We start from the raw sequence: 24,700 nt of genomic DNA on the forward strand, positions 1-24,700 counted from the left end.
ACAAGTTGTCTCGCAATATATAGCATCCTTGATTAATTTTTCTCCTAGAAAACAGATAATGGAAGATGTAATATTTATTATGAATTTAGTAATTTATTTTCTATTAAAAGTTGTGTGTGAAGCAGATATCTTAGGCTCTTTAAGGAAGTTTTTATAGCTGATAAAATCGCATGCACTATCCTGTATTGTCACACCTTCATCCTCTGTGCATGTCATCATCACACACCGTTTTCTTCTTCAATGACAAGTTGATGATTAATTGCTAAACTCTGTAATATAATGACCTCAATTTACCTTTGGAGTAAGATGTAAATAAAATCACATATAAATCTCATATTATATGTATGGGAAAATTGAATAAATGAAGGCTTTATTTTAATGAGCAGTGTGCTGCATTTCTTTCTTTTTTTTTTTTTTTTTTTCAGAAGCACATGATGTGAAGGTGAAAATACCGTATGATACAGAAGCTTCAGTCCTGAGTTTGTGATTAACCAGACCAGTGACCTGGAAAGTGCTGGTTCCTTATCTGCAAACGTGGGTAGGTCAACTAGAGAATACTCCTCTTTCAACTCAGTGCATTTATAACAACAAACAATGAAGGCCTTTCCAGAAATCAAAGCCTCCAATTTGGATTAAGCTAACAGGAATCATAATTTTAATGGGTTGCAATCACCCAGATGGTCCAAATTAGTAGGTGCGCCGAATATGATCTTAGGTTATTCAGCATGTCAAAACTGTGCATAATTAATCTTCCAAAATGTATTCACCAAAGCTTTCTCCTGCTGTACAGTTAGCAGTGCTGTAAATAAAACCTGGAGACTATGACGATTATCACTTTGGTATTGAAGCACAAGAAATTTCAGTAACCAATAAGTCATGCTTTATAAGTATGATCTTTGTATTTATTGTTGCATTTGCAGATACATAAATACCAGATAGAATGCATATATATCATTGTATGTTAGAGAAGAGAAGATTGGGAAGAGACAAAGAAAGAAAGGGGGGAGAAAGAAGAGTTCCACAAAGAGGAGAGATGAGCAATATATATATATATATATATATATATATATATATATATATATATATATATATATGTGTGTGTGTGATCAAATTAAAGAGTCAGCAGCAAGTATTTAATTATAAAAAGTGAAAAAATATTGCTTTGTGAATGTTTTTACCAATATAAATGTCTATTGTAGTTCAAAAATGTCTAGAATATACCTTTATAATAAAATGATCCTGGGTTTCTCTCAAAGAAAAAGGAGACAACCACATGAGGACCAACTTTGCTTTTCAGTGAATAATTAGCACTGTCTTTGGAACTGGAAAGGTCTCAGTTTAAGTACTTAGCTCTCAGGTGAGAACTGGGAAATTGGGAACCTCCCCCAAACCCCCCCTTGAGCTAGAGATTCCTCAACTGCAATATAATGATAATAATTGCTACTCCATAAGATGATTTGGCAGGGAAAATGGCCAATATATAAAGTATTGCACCCAGTTGTTTTCCTTACAAGAAAATGTGAAATAAATTTCTATGTGATCAAATCTTACAGCCTTGCTTAAAATAGTAGATAATTCAAAAGCTGTATCTGGCTTTACATAGTTAATGTAAACAGGCAAGATGGGTTTTCACTTCCGCTGCCCTTGAGTCCATTCTGTTGGAGTTTATGTGCTTCTGACATCAATACATCATACACTTGAGTAGGCCAGTTTTATGAAAAGAGTATCTGTCAAATTAAGACTGAAGGGATCTCTCTATCAAGTGCTGGAGCGGTAATCAGCCTTTTTAAGTGCTAAGCTCATGAATCAGAGTGAGAACTGAGAATTGCTGTCATGCTAGAGTCTGGGATGGTTCCTCAAATAGGAAAAGTATATTCGGAGAAAAGCTAGTAAAACACAAAGGCTTAATAGGCTGGTGGGATTTTTCTCCCCCCCCCACGCCCAGCCAATCTTAGTTACTTTGTGTGGCAGAGCTGTCTAACATTTGACCTCAGGAAAGATGTAACCTCTCCTCCTAACATTTTTCAAAACTGGTATTATTTCAAAATAAAAGAATCCCAAATTTTTAAATTTGAAAAGTGATAATGCTAACAAGCAGCCATGGCTTCCTGGTATCTCTTCACTCCCCCACTCTGAGCTCTTACTAATTATGCTTTCCGGCAAAAGGGAGCTTTCAGCAATGTCTCCAAACCACCTCGGTTCTTGCATCTCTGTATTATGAAGGTGGTTCAGACTGGTATACTCGTTGCAGCCAGGAACATCTTCCTTCGTCTCAAGTCAGAGTCAACAATATAAACAGTTTAGAACCTGTCGGTAATGTTGGACAGAACTTATCCCAGCCTATTTCCTTAGCCTAACAAATAAACAGTGACGGAGTATGGCAATTAGGTTACATAAACTCATAACTGTAGAGTCGCATCATTAGGTTATATTTTTAAACTTCCATATGCCACCCAAACTCAGGCATAGAGAAACATCTAATGCCATCTTCATGACAGATTTTCTTAAATTCGCTGGCTTTTCCATCTCTCCTGACATTTCATTGAAATTTTAATACTCTACACTTTGACATTTGACAGGCTTGCTTCAACTAACTTTGTCAAGCAGGCGCATCTGTTTTAAAATGGCAAACTATGTCCAATCATCCAATCCTCCTTTTTGTTAAGTTGGTGGGCCATTTTAACAAGAACTGGGTTTTTTCAATTCTGTGGTCTTCAAAGGGGTGTTTGTAAATGCTGTTCTGGAACACAGCTTCCATTTGCTTTAATTACTGAAATGGTCTGCTGGAGATGTAAGGCCAGATAAGAGTAAGTTGAATGTGATTTATTTTCACGGGGTAGAATCGAGTTTTGTTCCATTTTAGACACAAATTCTGAATTCCCATAAGGGTTAGGAAACATAACATCATGAAGAGCAATGAATATGTAAGAATAGCACTGGGAAGGAAGCCAGAGAGCAAACGGGTGTCTGCATTTGGAGATGGCCATTTGCTCTTTCTCTGTATATGCATGGTCTAAGTAATGATATGGTATAGTTTCTGTGACAGGCCTTGATCCAGAAAACATGGGATATATACATATACATATACACACACTCACACACACACACACACACACACACACACACACACACAAATGGGCTGTCATTTTCTTTACTTTTGAAGAATAAGAGACAAGAGACAAAGGTGATCAGACTACCAAATCATGACAAATCATCCCTTCTTGATAGTCCATCAGTTGTCTCTGAGACAGTAATGTGTCAGATTGTGTCTTACAGCAGGCTTTTACTGTAGCCCTAATACCTAGGACCTAATTGTGTTTTCCTGGATCGTACATCATAATTACTACAGAACACTGGGGAAAAGGAGTAGTATCTGTGGGCCACTAAACTATAAATTGTGGGGTGCCATATTTGCAAATTATTAACCGTGAAAGACTCAATCCTAAATGGAATGTCTCCCTCCTGACAGAGCTCAGGGAACCCTATAGAAGAGCAGGCAGAAAGAGTGTTAAAGACACTGCGGATAGAGGACACAGGGAAAATAAGACCTTGTACATCAACATGAGCAAAGCTCATATGAACTCAGGGACTGTAGCAGCATCCATGGATCCTGCTTAGGTCTGCACATGGTCTTCTACATACATATTATGGCTTCCAGGTTAGGTTATTTATAGAATTCCTGAGTGTGAGAACATGTGGTTTTCTGATTCTAGTGTCTTCACTAGGGATCTTTCCTTCTATTGGTTAGTTCTGACCAAATTCTTAACAATCTGATTATAATTTGTATTACTATAGTTTAATATTCTCTCTTACAAGCCTGTTCTTTTCTAATGAAAAACGCAATGGATCCTTGTGGGAAGGAAGGGGGAGAGTAACTGGGAGGAATTGGAGGACAATCATCTTAGGGTATATTATGTGAGGAAAGAATCATTCATTGAAGAAAAACAAAACTAAAGAACTACAAAGAGTAATTTCAGAGTAGTCTAGGAATGAAACTAAGTAGCCAAACCCTTGCCTCACCTGTTCATGCGTTGATCTCTAGTACTGAAGACACACAAAGTGAATGTGGAAATGTGGAAACATGGATCCCTGTGTTATAGCCCAGGCCTCACACAAGGCGATGTGACAGGGTTTATTAGACAGAGCTAGACTTGTGGCTTATTTCTTTCTCTTATGCAGATATAGAAATGTTTCTCTAAGATTGTAACCAAGAGACTATGCAAAAGCACTATGATGTTCCCTGTCTCATTAACATCGTAATAACAAGAACATTGTTGTGAACCAGAAGAAAGCTAGTAGACTAGTTGGTGTAAGTTCTCCATTCTATAAAGAAGTTAGTTCACGTATAACCATAATCAACAGCTCTAACTTAGACAGTTTAACCTCTACATACAATGGCTAGCCATCGTCAACAGCTCTAACTTAAATGGTGTAACCTCTATATGCAATGACTATGATTAGTAAGAGTGTATTCTACATTTTATAATACTCACTTTTAATGTTATATATGATATGATACATAATATATGATATATATTCCAAAGATGATAAGGTCTTCAAATGTTTTAAAGGTAAATCAGTGTAAGAACATATTTTTGTTGAAAGTTTAATTGAATTAAAAGTTCACCATATTGCATACATTAAAAGTCTAGCCTGCCAGAAATAACATAATGTCAAATAATTCACAATACAAAAATGAAACTAAAAGACACATTAGAGAGGTTTAGAAAGAAAAGTCCATGGAAATAACATTCTGAGAAATTGAATAAATTGGAGGTTAGGAAAACTTGAATTTTTAAAGGCTTTATATTTGAAGATTCAATCAGTGGCTCAAGGTTTCATGTACTTAAAACAATAACTAGGAAAAGATGAAAAGAGAAAAATATGAATGGTATATAGAAAGAAAAATCCCAAGGGCATGATAGATGGAAAAAAGAAAATGGTCAGGGCCAGAGAGTCTTTTATAATACTAAAGGGGATAACGTACACCTAGCTATTTATCAATATAAAGAGAATATATAGGTTCACAATATCAAAAAATAAAAAGAAGCTCTTAGCAGAGATCCTATGAGCATGAGTATTATGATAAGAAAATACAATTAGAAACTTTATGCAAAATTGATTCTTAAGAAAAAAATACTGAAGTATACAACTTCCTCAAAATTTTGCAAGAAAGGAAAACCTAATCTATCACAAACTCATAGCTATTAAACTCTTAATTTACTAAGCACTTATTGAAAACTCAAAATTTGGCCCAGATGATATTACATGTGAATTTTATTATATATTAAGAAAGGAAGTAGAAACAGGTTCACTGGAACCTTTTGAGAAGACCAAGGGCCAGAGCATTTCCTAAGGCCAGCATGGTCATTATTATTACAATGCCAAATTCTAACAAAAGCTCATCCAAAAAAAAAAAGAGAAAGCTACAATTTAAGACCCCTTTTGATACAAACACTAACCAGAAAAATAGCAGAACATCACACCCATTAGCTGCTGAAAAAAAATTAAATCAGGATCTTTGGAAGGCATTGGATCTCAGACCATGGATTCTTTTCAAGAAGAGCAATCAGAGGGACAGAGATCTCAGAATATAATTATGCACTTAGCAAAGCCTCTTATTTTATACATGTGGATATTTAATTTTGGCTGGCCTTTTCTATCTTGGTAAAATGAAGAAAACACTTTTAAAATCGATTCACTCTGGGAATACAATTGATTTCAATTCCAATTCCTGGTCTTGTTATGTTTTTAACGATTGTTTTTTAGTTGGTTGGTTGTTGTTGTTGTTTGTTTTGGTTTTTTATATCTTCAAAGAAGGGGTTGATATGGTTCCTTTTCCAGAGGTTATCACAAGAAATCTGTAAGATGACCAAGGAGAGGATTTAGACAAAATAGACAGCAAAGGGAGACGTCCAGGGATGGCAACTGCTGGTTTCTACATGTCAAGTTCAAAAGGATGCTTTTGCTAAATTTAAAATTTTGGTTTTGTTGCTCTTGTTGTTAATTCATCTTCACAATCAAAAACACTGTAACACCAAAACCTAAGAGCTGACTCGGGAGATTACTATGAGTTTGAAGTCAGCCTGGGCTACATAGTGAGTTCGAGACAAGCCTGAGATATTAAGTGAGACTTTGTCTCAAAGAAAAAAGGAGAAGAAGGAGAAAGAGGAGAAGGAAACAAGGAGGAAGAGGAAAAGGAGAAGGAGAAGACAAAGAGGAGAAAAAGAGGAGGAGGATTAGAAGGACAAGGACAAGGGAAAATAAGGCATGACTAGTTGGGTTAGCATTGTCCTCACTTAAAGTCTAAAGCTGGGCAGAACGAAGAAACTTCCCACCACTGCTTTCCTGTACACTGTAGCGTCCACACACTCTCCTGTGATTATCTGCCATTATAATGCAATTTTAATTGAAAATATTCATCATCATGCCATCAAGGGCAGTTCATCCCTGACGTATGTTTCCTGGTTTTGTTAATTAATATTATTATTTGTCAGTAAATTTTATTAAGTGTTACTCAAGCAGTATTTTATTGTACACATAAACAAATAAACTCAGCATTTATAGCTATGGTAAATATTTCTTAAACATGATTTTTACAAGGGGCATTTGAAATCAATTACTTTGATTGAGTGCCTTTGTTTTAGTAAGAATTAATTCTTTTATTTCCTAATCGTTGGAAAAAAACCGCAATCATTTAAGAGATCTATGCATGTATTGATACCAAGATACTAATGAAAATTTAACAGCCTTTCTGTAATAAGAGGGACTGAGGGGCTGCAGCAACTTTTATTGCTGATTTGGCTCAGTGGTACACTTATTTAAAGTGGGATATATGTTAGAAGATGTTCTGAGACTGTGTAACAACACTATACCTCATTAGTTCTGTGACCTTACTTACCCATTCCTACAGAGCCGCCATGTTTAAACAAGGCATTGAATGTAAGATTTTCATATGTTTAACGAATGCCCAATGAAGTATATATGATCATAGATGTTGTGCAGTTGTGCATGTGATCGAGGGACATTTTAAATTACACATCTAATATTCTTATCTGAATAACATGAAATCACTTATCAAATATATTGTGAGCAGGCAATCCAATACAAAGATATATTATATGAGAGTATTATTAATTCTTTTATTTTGCAACTTGTTTTGATAAGGTGTCTTGATACAGTAAGCTTTATAGAAATAAATAGGTAAGGTAGATGAATTAGGTGATTGTTATCCGAAAAGTACTGTGGCTGATAAAAAAAAAAATGATACAGGATAAAATCCATCCATTTAAAAGTTGTGGTTTTCCCAATAGTGGAGTTAGAGAAAGGACTGAAGGAGCTGAAGGGGTTTATAAGAAGAGCAGCAATATCAACCAACCAGAGCTCCCAGGGACTAAAACACCATCCGTAGAGTACACTTGGGGGACCCATGGATCCAGCAGCATATGTAGCAGAGGATGGCCTTATCTGGCATCAATGGGGGGAAAGGCCTTTGTTCCTGTCAAAGCTTAATGCCCCAGTGTAGGGGAATGCCAGGTCAGGGAGGCAGGAGGGAGTGTGTGGAGGGAGCACCCTCATAGAAGCAGAGGGAGAGAGGACGGGATAGCGGGTTTCCAGAGGGGAAACTAGAAAAATGGGATAACATTTAAAATGTAAATAAATAAAAACTATTCAATAAAAGAAAAAAAAAACCTGTGATCTTTAGGTGCAAATAATAGGAATTGTCCTGGGTTAAATTAAGTAGGAAAGTATTTATTAAACTGAAAATGAACATTATCACAAGACAGGAGAGCAGTGATATAAGCTGTGATCAGAGAAAAGTTCAGACTCATCCATTTGCACGACAGTCGATGGGCCGCGACTGGGGATTCACTGTAGATGCCATAGACATGAGCTACTGAGCACAGGGATGCACACATGGAAACTGTCTCTGCTTTTCTTCCACACACTCAATGCTTCTGGTTGTCTCTTCCCATGATATAAAGCATATCACTCTCGGTGTTCTGTCTGCACCCCACCTCTAGTTGTAAAGTAGGGAGATTATGAATGTCTGGCTCTTCAAGGGATATGAATTCCAAATTACAGGATGGAATTCATAAAAAAAAGGATGAAAGTATCTAATGTCCTCTAAAGGCACACAAATCAGCAGATGGGGTTTAATAAAGGTGCAAATGCTTATGTACAAGGTAGAGTGTGTTAACTGTAATAGAGACATAAATAAGGAAACTTATGATAAGTAGTCATGCTTAAACGTATGGTCTCTGACAGCAGACCCAAGGAGCTAACATCTAGGCTTAGGTACGGCTTCATACGGTGGTTGACTCACTACATTCTCCAGTTTGCTTTGCTCTACAGTTGTGAGAGAGGGAGGCGATCTGTCAGTCAGATGTGCTCGCTCAGACTTGAGCTGGACTGAGTCAAGAGAGACGTACAGCTTACAGATTCTAGAGCGTTGACATAGATTATATAATAGACAGGGAAGTCCTGGTGCAGAGGCTGAGTTGTAGCCCCTGTATCTCTCAGATACTCACACCAACCCATGAGCAGCTGCTGCTTTGGAAACAGAAGTCTGGGCTACAGTTCTGGGAGTCACATCAGAAATCTCAACCTAGTTTCTATTTCTCTAGTCCTGTCAAAAGTTCTGTAAGTCCACTTGACATCTCATGCTTAAAACCTAGCTACACAGTTCTATTTGCTGCAACTAAATACATTTGTTTGCTGGCCTGAATGGTCCTCTGCCTAAATATCCATCAATCTATCTATATATTTATGTATCTATCTGTCTGTCTACACACACACACACACACACACACACACACACACACACACACACACACACACTCACCACTCAATTTCCCAAATGACTTAAATCGGGATGTGTACAGATGATATTAGTAGCTGCCTCAGGAGATTGGATGAAGCCAAGTCTGTGTAGACACAGAACCATTACAGGCACTATTTAGTATATGGTGATTCTTAATGCTCATGTAGAAAACAATCATGATGTCATCAGATAATAAGCTCTGGGTTGACTGTCGCAGAGATTAGCAAGGGTGTAGGGAATGGAGCTGGAAGCCATCACAAAGAGAGAGATTGGATTTTCAAGGAATAACAGTCATTATTTGAGACCCACAAAGAGGGAGAAATCTTGGAGAGGTAATGCTGTGAGTCAAATTTGGATGTGTCACAGTTCAGTAGGCTGCAACTGTCATAGGAAAACAAAATACATTGTCTTAAAGCGCTGCAGAGAAAGTCTGTGGGTGTGCTTAGGGGTATAGCTTAGGAGGCTCACGTCATGTTTCCAATTTTCACCCTAAACACGGAGCAACCCACAACTGTGCCAGTTTTCCCTAATCCTGCCTGTTAGAGCATCAACTTAAGGACAGCCAGGAAGAGACACTATTCACAGCATGACAGCAGCAGTGACAGAGTTCCTCAGACAAAACCAAAAGACAAAACCAAAAATCCTAAACAAGTGGGTTTGCCTTTCTCCCCTTCCCCCATGAAGATTGAGTCATGAGGACCTGCACTGCATTTTTAGAGTAATCAGACAGATTGACAGCAGGAACTAGCCTAGTAGTAGAAACTTTAAGAGGAGGAGATGTCAGATTACAAGAGGTAAAGATGGTCGACGCCACGTTCTGGACAGAACATCATATCTGGGCAGAGCATCATATCTGGGCAGAGCATCATTTCTGAACAGTGCACCATTAAATACCCAGTGTCCTGAGAAACCCAGAAGCTCACTTTGTCCTTTAAAGGTGTTTCAATTTGAAGATTGCAGCCTTGCCATTCTCCCCTTTCAGAACCCAAAGAGCTCTGTTTACCAAACACGGAGAGAGGAGTGAGTTACTCTGGGAGACCCTGGCTAAGGATGGGCTTTAAGTTGGAAGCTGGAAGCCACTGGATTCAGCGTGTTCACATTTTATACAGTGTTCACAGCAATTTTCTTGAAATGTTACAAGAAAAAAATTTAATAGGGAATCAATTTTGTCATGAAATAGTGTTGTCTTCAGTCACTAAAGGTCTGGATGCCAAAAACACATCTCTGATTCACATGAAAGTCTTAAGTGAGGTCAGAAGCAAAACCACATACCTCCATGTGGTGGGCCCTGTGGGCAGGCAGCAACTTGGCTCTACTAGAAGCTTTAGAGCTTTTACTTCACACACTGTATCAGGAAGAACCTAATGACGTGTTGAGGAAAGTTAAATAAATAATACTTCAATTATGAGAGTTGAAAGTACTAATCTCATAACACTGAACTATGTTTTATTTAGGTTTACCCCATTAGGATTAGGAAAAGAGTGTTTTCCTTTGCAAATATGACAATTATCATTTGAATTCTAATGTGTTTTAGGTTCCTTTCCATTTCATGATTTTTACATAAAGCGAAGACACCTGAAGATGTGAAGGTAATAAATGTAGAGTTTTCTTCTTCTCTGAGACCTGGTGGATGTGACAAGTGGCAAGATTTGAGAGGAGAAAATCTTTGGCAGGTGCTGACACTTAATCAAACAGATAAAGTGCTGCCCCAGATCTGTTCGACATTTTAGTGGGTATGAGAATCTTAATTTCCATTTGTAATTATATTGTGTCTTCTTTTAACCCTATGTTTTACATTAGGAAGGAGTTGTCCTGATAACCTGTGAAATGAAATGATGTCATCCATGCAAAAAATAGTATCAAACAGTAATATTGTAAAATCCTCAGCCTGGAAGAATGTGTAGACCCTATAAAACAGAACCAAAACATATTAAATGTTATGTTTTCTGTGATGGGGATGTTAAACTTAAATGAATCAACCTTATATTTTATTATCTCTTACTAAACCTCTGTGTGATGACAGAAATATCTTAACTGTCTGCTCTGTCCAATATGGCAGCTCCCAGCTACACTATGATATGGCTAAGCATGTCAATATAAGCATAGCATAACCAATAGACTGAATGTCTCTCATTTAATATCATTTTACTAAATATGAATTTAATTTTATATATTATATTGGAAAGCAAGATTGTATAATATATTCATAAATATACACACATGTGTATGTGCATGATGTTAAATTACTGTGTTTATTAATAGACCTGGTCATATAAATTGTTTGTTTTTAAAACAGAATAACCATTTTAAAGAGAAAGAAATTATCGAGTGAAATGGCAGATAAATCCCAGTTCAAATATCAGAGTCAGAAATAACATCTGCCCAATGTGCTAAAATTTCTACCAATGACTATAGGCCCTATCTATTCCCACTGGGGACTAATAACTATTTGCCTGGACCATAGTCCAATGAAATATCAAACATAGCCAGGCTGGGAAGATACAGCCTTGGCTTCTGCAAGCCTAGATAAAATTCTAGAAACTATCAAACCCTAATAGTAATGCCAGCTGAAGAGTAAGCGAGGACTGAGGAGTCATCTGCAATGCTCTTGGCTTTTTCTTGGATAAATAATTATGAGTAGGCTCTACTAGAGTGGCAGAGGAATAAATGAATTGAAAATATTTCACGGATCATTTAAAATTCTGAGTAGTGTTATTTCCTTATGCATCTCCATCTCTCCCTGTCCAGTACAGACGCAGTCGGGAATACATTCTCTTCTCTTGAGCCTTATGAGCAGGAACAGACTCAAAAGAGCTAAGATTATTTTTAAAAGAGTGCATTGATATAGGATCTTACTAGTGGCCTAGTTGATTCTGCACAGACAAAACTCTAAAATATTTTCCCATGAGAAAATTTTGCGGAAAAAAAAATAAGTGGCTAAGTAGGAGTAGACAAGCACAAACTTATGTGTGCACAAACACACACACACAAACACACACACACACACACACACACACACACACACACATAGAGGGAGAGAGGGGACGGTGGGGAGAAAGACTTGAAGCTTAGCAAGGATGCAATTTTTATCTTTTCCTAAACAACAAGGCTCCCAGCAGGATATGCAGATGGACATTGCAGCCTTACATAAACCAGGACTGCCTTATCATCCTTTAATTAAATCCTTTCAGCTTTTCCTGGTGCCAAGTAACCCTCAACCCACAGCTACTTAGAGACTATTTAATCTCATCACTTTCTCAATAAAATAATTTCTTCATGCCCAGTAAATAGTCTTACAAAATATAGCCACCAGTTTGATTTTTCACCAGCTACAGTTGCCCAAAGCTTTTCTTTAACTTTTCTGACCTAAATTGCCTTTTGGCATCTTTTAGCATTGATCTACTTTTCCCTCTAGGTCAGATGCCGTCAATCTCTTAAGAGGAAGTCTTGCCACAATTATTTGAAAAACAACTATCCTGTTCAAACGCCACATCCCTCCCTTTCAGCCCCAATGCTCCTTCCTCCAGGGAAGTGAGTCTACACAACTCTAACTCCAGTTTCTTCTACTGTGTCTTTAGCCTGTCTGCTCCATATATTATTTACAACTTCTTCAGGTGTTGCAATTGCCAAATCTCTCTCCTAAGGGTCATGTGTTTAATTGAGTCCAATGTTATAGGAGTAATTTGATAATATCAATGGTGATGTTGTCTAGAGAATCATTGGTTTTAGCCTGGCACAGAAATGGTACTTTGTTTGTCTCAGCATCTATGAACATAATACTGCTGTAGGATTCATAAATAATAATTTGAAGAACAGCAGCTACTACTTGCCTAGTTCACTGAAGAAGCTATAATGGCTATTCAATCTGTATACCAAAATAGCTGTACTTCACATCACTGTATCAGTTTAGCCCAGAGACGTATCTGCTCACTGCCTCCTCTGTTCTAGAATTACTGATGTAAAAAGGTGATGCTGACCTTGTGGTAGTCATAGCCTAGATAGTTCATAATGACCACCTTAAAATTCTCAAGACGTATTTGAAGGTTTCTTCGAATTATTAGTTTTTTTAACTTAAAGAATTAGTACAACTCAGCTATTAGAAACAACGACTTTTGAAATTTCTAAGCAAATGGATAGAACTTGAAGCTATCATCCTCAGTGAGGTAACCCAGTCACAAAAGAACACTCGAGGTATGCACTTACTTATTGGGCACTGGCCCAAAAAACTCAGGATACCAAAGAAGCTATTCACAGACCTTACAAAGCTTAAAAAGAAGGAAGGCCAGAATGTGAATACCTCAATCTGTCTTAGAAGGGAGAACAAAACATTCACAGAAGGAAATAAAAAGACAAACGGGAACAGGGATTGAAGAAAAATCATTCAGAGACTGCCTCACCTGGGGATCCACCCCATATGCAGCCATCAAACCTGAGCACTATATGCCAAGAAGTGCTTACTGGCAGGAGCCAGATATGGATGCTTCCTCAGAGGTTCTGCCAGAGTCATATAGATAGAGCAGAGGATGCTTACAGCTAACTATCAGACTTAACATGGAAAGGAGAAACTAGAGAAAAAAACTGAAGAAGCTGAAAGTGTTTGCAACCTCATGGGAAGAACACCATTATCAACCAACAAAACCTTCCAGAATTCCCAGGGACTAAAACACCAACCAATGAGCACACATGGAGAGACCCATGGCTCCAGTTGCATATGTAGCAGAGAATAGCATTGTCTGGCATCAGTGGGAGAAGAGGCCTTTGGTCCTGTAAAGGCTTGTTTCCCCAATGTAGGGGAATGCCAAAGCACTGAGGTGGAGAGGGTGATTGGGAGAGAGAGCATCTTCATGGAAGCAAGTGGAGAGGGAGGGAAGATGGGAGTGGGGGGAAAGGGGCTACCATTTGAAATGTAAATACAGAGAATGTCCAATAAAAATTAAATAAAAAACCAAACAAAGAAAAATAACCAAATACTTTATACTGTCAATATTATTTAATTTATCAGAATACTGTATTTTACTCTTTTCATTACATCCATAACCTTATTGTAATGCATGTTAATTAGTGTCCAAAAAGTGTTTAATGAAGGAAGTAATGATTGAATGAGTGGATGAATTAATTTTTCATGCTCCCTACTCCAAGCATTCTAGATACAAGTTGTGTCTTCTTTACTGAACCAGGATATTTGTTGTCAACATATTGATAGACATGTAACAAGCAATGACCTCTCAAAGATATTTATATAAAACTAATCATTGAAATCCTATAGGCCAGCTAAATTAACTGGTTTTATAATGTAAAGATCTAATTTGGAAATAATGATGAGTTAGAATAGAAGCATGCAAATAGTTTCTTTATAAGCATGTGTAAATTTAATTACCCCTAGAAGCTCTTTTCAACTGAGTACAAATATGTGCAGTTTCATAAGTGCTCTATGTCTGCTCGGAGCAGTGATTTGGACCCATGCTGCTAGCCAGAGCTAATACTTTTTTTTTCTCAAAGGCAGAACACATCTCACATTCCAGCTACTTGCTGTACTGAACACTGAGTTAAAATTGTCTACTTCTAACTATGGACTGGGATAAAATGCAAAAGTGTTCCAAAGCATCGGTGGGAAAAAAAGGAGACTCAAGCGTCTTCTTTCCCTTAAAACAGCTCTTTGTGATGTCTGCAATGCAGAAAGATTACAGCTTCAACATTTTAGCCCTTCCCCCAGCAGGGCCGATGACTAATTCACTGTCATGAAATCCATGGTGCCAAAAAGCACACTACAAAGCGGGTCAGCATCATAAACTAGAATAAACATACATTACGAAATGCTTGGACACACACACACACACAAACAAAGTCTCCCTTACTGTATGACCTTTGGCCTTCTGAAAAACGGGAAGTTTCTAACACTGACAAGCCTGCTTCAAAGCAAACAAACACAAGCCAATGAAATCCACAGTCTGACCTTCACAATGTAATCAGTCTTCATGGCCCCATTTCACATTTGCTTATCAACTATAAGGGATAACATTTATGAGTTACAAGGACAACCAGGCCATTTTGTCACATGCTGTCACCTTCACATCCTCCCCCCCCCCCCTGTTTGTCTTAACCCTTTACACCAATTTCACACTCCAAATGCCTGAACAGCCTGTGATTTCCTTCCAGGGTGTTAATACTGTTTTGATTGACAATTCACACTTTTCACTAAATGTGTTCCCCAGAATTTAGAGCTGGATATAAGAAGGTGGCAGCATTAAAGGCAGGGAGAAGCTGTCAGTGTTTGTCTGGACCAAGTTTCAAATAATTCTTTAGTGACTTTGCCCAGCCCATTGGTTGAGGCATGATCCTGCTTAGCCGACCTGTGCCTCGGGTGAGCCTTAACCCAGCAGTCCAGCCCGGCTGGATCTACAGACACTTACAGCTTTCAATCTCCAATGTGCAATTTTGTTCATCCAGTGGATACCGTCTGAGGTCCATCATACAGGCTGCGGTCGTTGTGATCCTAGAAGAGAAACGATGATATGAGTTTCTGGTGCTTAAAGCCAAGTGCAGAAGAGAAAAACAAAACAGAAATAACAAACAAACAAAAGAGCTCTCTTAGAGACTGAATCCTCGACTAAGCATCCACAAAGAAAGTGATCATCTTTTGAAACATTTTTTTTTTTCTCTTGACAAGTCTTCTTGTGGGTTCTGAAGAGAGTGGGTTATGAAAGTATCTAATGGGTCACTATCGACTTGAACCAAAATCACCCAGATATCTTTCAAAGGCTATTCTTTTGAGATGTCAGAATGCCTTTGGGGTGAGGTTGTTTTAAGTTGCATCTCAGGTGACTTGGGCAAACATTCCAGTGACTCTCACATTTTTGCTTTACTCTATCCTTCTGTGAGACATTAAAGTCTAACCTTCTACCAGCCTTAATTTGGATCCATCATTTTTCATGATTAAAAAAAAAAAATCACACTGTACTCCCTAAGGATCCTCATTAGCATACAGCCCACAGTAGCCTTCTCTCTATGCCTGATCATTTTGTCCTAAATAATCTGATGTTCTCTTGGCTACTTTAAAAAGAGAACGAAGAATGGAAGTTCATATTTTTGGATTTGACCAACCTAGTTTTGCTCGACTGTGAGCAACTCAGAGCTGAGCTAGAAATGGAAAAATGAGACAGAGCACTATTCTGGAGGAAAGAGTCTAGACTATACTTTCCAAACTGCACCTATATATTGTGGAACTAAACCAAGAATCTATGTAGCCCCATTCTGGGAAGATACTTGGGTGAATCTGGCTTCCTGTGGCATAGACTGCAAACATGGAATTGCTTATTCATAATGTTTCTTAATTTTCATTTTCTTTTCTTTAGTACAGAAATGCTTCTCAGAGCAGGATTCTTGCTGATTTCTTTCTTTATTTAGTGAATCCTGCAGGTCACTCTGTCTCATTTCTCTACTATCCCACTTTCTTCTATGAGTCTGTTCCCATTGGTTCTCCTCCAAGTCAGTGCAGGAGCTGGAACCCAGACCTTTTCATCTGTGTCCCTAATTCCATCATCCACACAAATCACATAATGTAGAGCTCATCTTTTAAAAACATAGCAGCTATTCTAAGAGAATTCAAGCTCTGACTTTGGTCAACTCTTTCTCACGTATTATGTTTCGCTTCTTCTTTCACACTAGTCTCCCCTACTGTGTTTTCTTACAATGTCTTCCCATCTTCATCTTTGTTCTCTATGATTATAACAGACATCCCCCTGGTCCCCTCCCCTCTTTGATCACTCAAACCCTTCTCCCTCAGAGAAGCTCCTCCTGAAGAGCCTATCCAGGTTGACTGTCTTAACTCATGCTCTATCTGAGCTTTCTGTTCACTGCCTTAAAACAATCATCACAAACTGGAATTAGCTTGAAAATTGTTTTCTCAGAAGAGTCTTTTTCTTTCAATAAAATTTGAGATGCTTATGGACATAGACTCTCTTCAGTTCATTGCAAAGGCCTTCAATAAATATTGGCTGAATGAGGAAAAAATGACATTAACTTATAATGAGGCAAGCAGTTGGATTTGCTCATTGTAAGTGTTTGCATTTGTAAGACTATTTTGTTGCTTTACCTCTGTTTTGACTGAAAATGGTACTGTGTCTTAAGTTATAGATGTTCCTTTTGTAGCTTTAACAGTAAATGGAATTTAACCAATTTCTATTACATGAAGAGAATTATTTTAGACTCATTTTATCAATTTCATTCAGCTGTCAATGAGATTCATGTTGTACTTAAATTCTACAAATGACATTAAAGTTAATATTCACATTTAATATTCTGGTAACATGGTACTTGGATGGATTTCTTTCTTGGCCAACTGTTTTCTCATAGAATTTTGTGTGACTTTATATATTGATACACTCTAACTGCCTCTACCCTACAGATTACAAACGGAAATGAAATTTAGGAAATGGTAGACATACATACCCCAGTGCTGTTGTGGAACATCATTAAATAGATTCCTTTTCCCAGAAAATAGAAAAAAAATACTTACAATACAAAAGACAAGACTGTCACAGGGACATAACTATATATTTTTAAAAAATGAGAAAAACAAGTACAGAAAGCCATCTGTGTAATTGAGGTGAAGTTTGTAACTGGCACTGCAGCTTGTAGTTCACACCTCTGCTGATACATATTCATAGCCTAACCATGAGCTCTACTGTATACACTAAGAAAAGCAAACCCACTGATGCTATTACAGAAGTAATGTGTTATCTTCATGTTTTAAAAATAAACCGAAAGGAGGGATAACTAACACTGTAGCCCTGTTAGTAGAATGCTCACCTACTGTGTGTAAAGTCCTGGGTTCAATCCCCAGTATCATGAAATACAGGTTGTAGCTGGAGAATGGAAATTCTAAGATCACATGTAGTAAGTCTGAGGCCAGTGCACAATGTGTTGTCCACACAACAACAGCAGCAACAACAACCACCACCACAACAAAAAAAAAGGAATTTTTATAATATCCATATTATTTATTTATTTTATTTTATTTCTTTTTTTAACATTGTAACTCAGAAAGCTAGAAGATCCTATGGATTTTTTGGGAGGGTCTTCTATTGGAGTAAAGTCAAAATTCTGAGACTAGGGGGATCCATTTTAAATCTTGATCATGTCTGCACGGACTAGTCACAGCTCAGGTAATTTACTGTATTCTTTGCCTACTGTAATTACTTGCCAATTATGTTGGCTGTAGGAAATAATGTAAGGCATGTATAACTCAAAAAGTGTTTTGCAACTTTTGTATTAATCAGCAATGAGCAGATGTCAAGACAACTCCTTTGACTATATTTGACTGAAAAGTAGAAAAGTACTTGGTTGCCCAAACAAAGAAATGTAAATACCATTACCAGTAAAGCAGAACCATCGCTATGAATTTGATAATGATAACATATAAATATTGTTACATATATGTGAATATATCATAAACCTAGATACTTCCCAAGTGCCCACAGAGATCAGGAATAATAGGTTTTGTCTTAATTTGTATTTAAAACACATGTTTCTGACACATGCCAGTAATTCACAATTGAAATAATAATAAATCTCTAAACAAAATAGAGAAGCACAATCCAGTGTAAGCACAGACTGACAAATTAAGAATTTTGAGGTGATGCTTATTATGGGCTGAATATAACTCATCCTAGAGCTCTCCCTTAAATTTAATAATCAAAACAGGTTAGCGAAGAAAGTATCCTGTAATGAATATGTTCACAAAAGGCCAGTGGCAAGCATTTATAGCAAGCATTTATGTCTGATTTATTCACAATAGGGCTGAGGTTCCACAGCGGTGCAGCAGATACAGCTTCAGTCCTAATGCATGTTCTTAGCACCATTAATGAGCCTTAAATCACTCAATAGTGTTACTAGATTTCTTTGAAGAGAGGTTTACAACAGGTTACACAAATGCCCTGGTTAAAGATCTTAAGATCTGGAAGATCAGAGAATTTTCTCTGAGATTGTATCTCCTAGTGATTAGTGTCAGAAGCTACATTCATAAATTCTCATCAACATGACTCCCAGAACGTAAGCTGGACAAAGACGACATTAACAGACATGCCATACTGGACTGGAAAAAAAAAAAAAAAAAAAAAAAAAAAAAAAAAAAAAAAATGAGGCCTCAACCTTACACAAAGGACTACACAGGCAGCTACGGAATACTGAGAGGAGAGAAAATAATTTTCCCATGGTAAGAGCAGACCAGTTGGTTATTTAATACCAAATAGTCAACCCTGAAAACATACATAAAATTAATATTATGTAGGCTAGTTTAGTTTTAAAACTTAGCAATATGGAGACACCTTCGTTTTTAATCAAACCAGTCAGTTCACCTCCTGGAATGAACCTTCCTTTTGAGTTGAGAGTCTCCAACAGTCTAATTGTAAACACCTTCAACAGAGTTGAACTCTTTTGATAAAAGAAAGCGTTTCTTGGAAGTACTTGTATTGTATTTGGAACAAGAGATTGTGGATAAAATTTTTCCTACTTTGTCATTAGCTACTATCACTGTATAATGCCTTAGATCATATTAGCTCAGAGCAAAAAAAAAAAAAAAAGAAAGAAAAAAAGAAACTAATACTCAGCACTGCCTAAGAGCAGTAAAGGCATTTATAAATCAAGAAATATAAAACCTAACTCAACATCTTGTATCAAGGCTATAACTTATGTTTTTGTAGTTTTGGAGTACTCAAATACCAAGAATATGAGTGGAGGTAAAAACGGCTAGTCAGCAAAGGCAGACTCTGCTTCTCCAGGTTCAAGGTGAAGCACTTGGAATCACAGTAAGTGTGACAAATCTTAAACCTTATAGTAGACACTTAAGGAAGTGATTTGGGAGTTGAAAACATGCTCACGTATGCCTATGAAAGTCTGGGTGGTATTTCAAACAGAGATAGTAAGAACATGAATTAAGTGATTTTTTTAATTACTTATTCTTTAATAGATGATGTTATACTTATTCATCAAGAAAATGTGTTTTTCTCCATATCCTTGACTGCTTAAAATACCCAGTGCCCTACCCTGAACTATGCTTTGTACACAGTGTTCTGATGCGTGCTGCTGTGCTTCTGTTGGCTTAACTAATATATTTACTCAAGACCTACATCCGATTATAACTACAGGGGAAAAAGAACATCTTCTGGTATTAGTAGGCAGAGTGCCCAGAGGAAAATAAAGAATTTGAAACTAGGGAGATGGAGGGATGGTTCAGAAGTCAAATATGCAGACTGGCCTTGCAAAGGACTAGAGTTCAGTTCTTATCAGGTACATCCAGTAGCTCACAACTGCCTGTGGCTTTAGCTCCAGGGTTTCAATGCCTTCTTTTGACCTCTGTAGGCATTACACTTATGGGCATAAGCACACACACACACACACACACAGACACGCACACGCACACGCACATGCGCGCACACACACACAACCAAACTGAAAATAAACTCTTTAACAAGATTCCTTATCCAAACATATCAACTTTTTGAGGTTTTTTTTTTTTTCAAACAAACAAATTAAAATTCTAACACAGAGAAATTCTAAATTTAAGTGTTAAGATATAAACTCAAATTATAAAGTGTTCCAAAGACCTCATATGCTTCTCTTTCCTTAAAAGTTCTTTCAAAGTGGCTTTCTTAGTGTCCAACCATATTTGACATCATTCTGTACCTTATGACCACTTTCCTTAGGAAACAAATTTACTCTTTCACACTGACTCATATGCAATCGAGTCTTGCATTTTGTTGATTAGAAAGAATATAGATAAAGGAGATGGGTGACTTTTTAAGTAGAATCCTAATGTATAAAATACCCCTGGCAACATTAAATGATCAGTTATTAATAAGTTATTAATAAGTTATACATATTAATACCATAGAAACAGTTCTTCTCACTTAAGTCTAATTATTATTCTCATGTTTTGTCTTTTTTTTCTGTCTAACAGACACAGGAGTGGAGTATGTTTTCAGGGTCACACTGCGAATGGGAGATCAGGAACCTTTTTTTTTTTTTCATGGCAGGAATTTGACTTAACAGTCCCCATAGTTAAGAATGGTGGAACTAATCCAACAGATAACCTTGACAGTATGCTATTGGTTCTGCAGAAGTTGGTTACATACATTCACTGGGAGCTTATTCATTCTGTGATACTCTGTTCATACATGCGTGGTATGACCTTGAGATGGAGTAATTCTGTTTTATCCACACATGCAAATGTTGTGTTTCACAGATGTTTATTCTGTTTTACTCAGTTATGTAGATCATCCCATCACAGACAAGTAAACATAAGCCTCTCTTTAAGGAGTCTCTGTTAATACTCCCTCCTCCCTCTGATTAAAGGTCCTCCTCTGCTTCTCCCCATTTTTTAATTTTTTTTGTGCCTTTCTGGCCACTCCAAAGGCCTTGTGCTTACATTAAAATCTACAAGACTCTTGCATAATTGTTTCTAAAAGCTCCTTTGAAGTCCTCTTATAGAGTCACATGCAGTACTATGCTCAACTTTGTAATCACCCAAAAAAGTAAGATTGCCGGCAATCATGCATTTCGGATTAGAGTTATTTGTGCTCCTCTGCAGATGTTTGGCCTTCTGCGACTCTTTCATTTTCTGTAATCTTATGCTCTGCAGAGATACTGTGACCATCAAAGGGCTACCCAGGTCTCTGCCACAAACACAGACACTATTATTTGAGAAATTTCCCTAAATAAATAGCCTGTTTCTGCTACACAGCTAGAAGTCTCTAGCAATTTCTCATTTTGTGAGGACATAAACCCTACTTCATCATAAATATTAATATAAATGTCCCAACCTAGGTTCCTATCGACTCCTGTTCTCTGTTGTCCCCATGGTCTCTACAACTACCATACTCATTTCATAGTCTTGTTCTTCTCTTTCTAAAATTTACTTCAAGAGAAGTAAGAGGCACAGGAGAAGGAAACATCTCACAATTTGATCATCATTTACCTGAAATTGGATTTTATATATCAGTAAGAGGTCTAGTAGAAATATGATTTCTTTAAAATGGGGGAGGCATACAATAAAAACGGGGCCTCTGAATTATTTTAAAAAATTGAACTTCATTTACAATTTAAAATGATTCAATATACTGGGTGCTTTTGACATTATACCCATTAAAGTAATCAACTTTTTTTTCCCTGCATAACTCACCAGGAATCTACCATTTCAGAACAATTCATCAGTTTTGTCATTTATTTATTTATTCCTTCATGTCTTTGCTTGTTTGATTGTTTATAGACAGTGTCCCCCTATGCAATCCTATGTAGTCTAGAAATTGTTAAGTAGACCACACTGTCCACGAGTCACAGAAGGCTGTGTCTACCTCTGGAGTGCTAAAAGCTTTGAGTCACCACAGCCAGTTTATTTTTTTAAATAGCTAACAGATGTGTGAGGAGTTGCCTAGAACAGACCAACCTCCCACTACAGCTGCATCTCCTCCCTTCTTTCTGGTCCTTTCCAAGTACAGCTTAAAATGCAAACCACACAGGCAGAAGGCTTCTTTTGCTTCTCTGATTGTACCCTCAAACCCTAATCCCTGAATTTTGTCCTCCTGAAAACTATTCTATTTGGACTTCCCAATCTATTTTAAGTCTGCCCGTCTAGAACCGGCAATGGATATCAGGACATGAAACTGAGGTCAAAAGGAAGTTAAAATCCAGGGATGTTAGGGTCATTTTCTGCTGGATTCATGGCCCAGTCATTTTTCACTTCTCTTTTGAAAAAGTGAAACCCAGGGCCAGGGCACTGATGGCAACCTGCTGATCCTGTGTAGTTAGGGAGGAATGGCTTGTTTTTTTTTTTTTTTTTTTTTTTTTTTTTTGTTTTGTTTTGTTTTGTTTTTTTTTTGTTTTTTTTTGGGGGATTTTTTTGTTGTTGTTTTGTTTTGTTTTTTTTTTTGTTTTTTGTTTTGTTTTTTTCCTTCTCTTTGTAAATAGTCCTTTTATTGCCTCCTCAAATTATCCCACTTTTGGTGTACCATCTGTTTCCTGTTGGGTTCTTGAACGATAGAAAACATTATAGAAATGTATTTAAAATCAGAGGAGCCAACAGTCATGCTCTCAAAAATTAAAACAGTTCTTTTCTTGAGTTTTCTGTCTTGAGGATTCGGAGGTAAGATAATGGGTGTCCCTTTCTCTTTACCTTAAAGGAGACACCTCTTACCTGTCATTCTGGTATCACTTCAGAATAGCCCTTCTAAGATGACCTCTCCCACTACCCAGCTAATGCGTTGTTCCTTGCACTCTACTGATCACCTCCTGTGTTTATTTTGTTTCTTTTTAAAAATAATTTTATTTGTTTACATTTCAAATGTTACCCCCCCTTACCTGTCCTCCCCTCCACGAACCTACGAACCTCCCACCTCATCACCCTCCTCTTTGCCTCCAAACTGGTGTTCCCCAAACCACCCAGTCAGTTCCTCCTATATAAGACCATCTATCACCATGAGGATTTTGAGTGTTTATTTTTAGTGTTTCTCTCTCTTGCCCCCAGACTCAAGCATTGTCTAACTAAGGCTGGATTCCCTAGAAGCTGACCCTGAGAAGTATTTATGTGATATCATCAACAATGCAGAGAAGTCAGATGAGGATTTGAAAGGAAAAAAGCAAACAGACTTGAAATTGTATTCTATGAGTTGTTACAGTACTTGCTTAGCAAGCACAGATCTTTGATTCCATCCCTAGCTTTGCATAAAACTGAACTTGGTGATACACATGTGTCATTCTCACTGTGGGAAGTAGAGGCAGGAAGATGGAAAAGAAAAGACAACTGCAGCTATATTCTGAGTTCCAGACCTCTTTGGGCTACAAGAAATCTTGTCACAAGAAATCTAATTTCAAATGAAATGAAGATGTAGTTGATTGTTATTTCCTTATTTTTGTGTAATTTTCTTGTTTCTACAATGAATAGACATCATTTCTTCTCCGATAAGTGATCTAAAGACAGTTCTCTTTATCAGCTTGGGGCTAGAACAGCACTATTCCTGGCTCTGAACGGAATACATTTTATCTGAATAGCTTTTATTCTTTAAGTTAGGACATTTGCTTACTCATGGAACCTTATCATATTCCATGTGTTGAAGATACTGGTCATCAAAACTATTGCGCATGAACTTCAATAGGCTTCATGTTATTAAAATAGTTTACACATCGATTAATTATGGATTTTTAAAGCAAAAAAATTATAAGTGTTGAGTGGCATCCACGCAAATGCCCTTTAGATGAATGAGTTCATTTTTTGTGATCTCTATAATCATTGTCCTAATGAATCTCCAGAGACTTGAAATTCAAGCTCTCTGAAAGGAAAACGTGTCATCTTTGGAAAGCTGTGATTGTCAGAGTTTTCTCTCTATATTTAAAAATCAGTTTTAATTTGAATTTCTTTAATTGTAAATTATTTCTTCCTGTGCTTTGCAGTTTTGATTAGGAAGCGTCCTTATTTTTCTCATTCATAGAGATTTGTGACAGTTTATGAAATTTAGTTTCACAGAGTTATACTACCCTTGCATGTTGGTTTCTTTTATGCCATTATTGGTGTAAAAATGTATTTATCTGTTGCCAAATGAGTGAAAAATATACTACAGGAGAATGAATAGAAATGTGGAGCAGTGGGGGGGGGAAACCACTAGAAAGTTCTAGACACCAGGGATGTGATACGTTCCCAGGATCCAATGGATATGACACTATCTGAAATATCCAATGGAGGAGAGATAGAACCACCTTCAGTACATAGACAAGGCCCCCAGTTGAGGTAAGTGGCCACATATCTATCTCAAAATTTTTAATCCAGAATCATTCCTGCCTAATAGAAACACAGAGACCATAAAAATGTAATGCAGAAACCAAAAGAAG

General features: G+C 37.2%; 1 protein-coding gene across 1 annotated transcript in view; it reads right to left on the bottom strand.

Annotated features, from left to right (window-relative positions):
- The window catches only part of GABRB2 (gamma-aminobutyric acid type A receptor subunit beta2), a gene marked incomplete at both ends in the record, with an annotated part of 195,301 nt that overhangs the window by 77,839 nt on the left and 92,762 nt on the right, over positions 1–24,700 (bottom strand). The window contains one exon of the mRNA XM_080942071.1: positions 15,235–15,317. Within this exon, the coding sequence (XP_080798197.1) occupies positions 15,235–15,317 (83 nt within the window). The remainder of the gene's footprint in view (positions 1–15,234; positions 15,318–24,700) is intronic.

This window comes from Micromys minutus (assembly GCF_963924665.1).
Source record: "Micromys minutus genome assembly, chromosome: 31".
Lineage (NCBI taxonomy): Eukaryota > Metazoa > Chordata > Mammalia > Rodentia > Muridae > Micromys > Micromys minutus.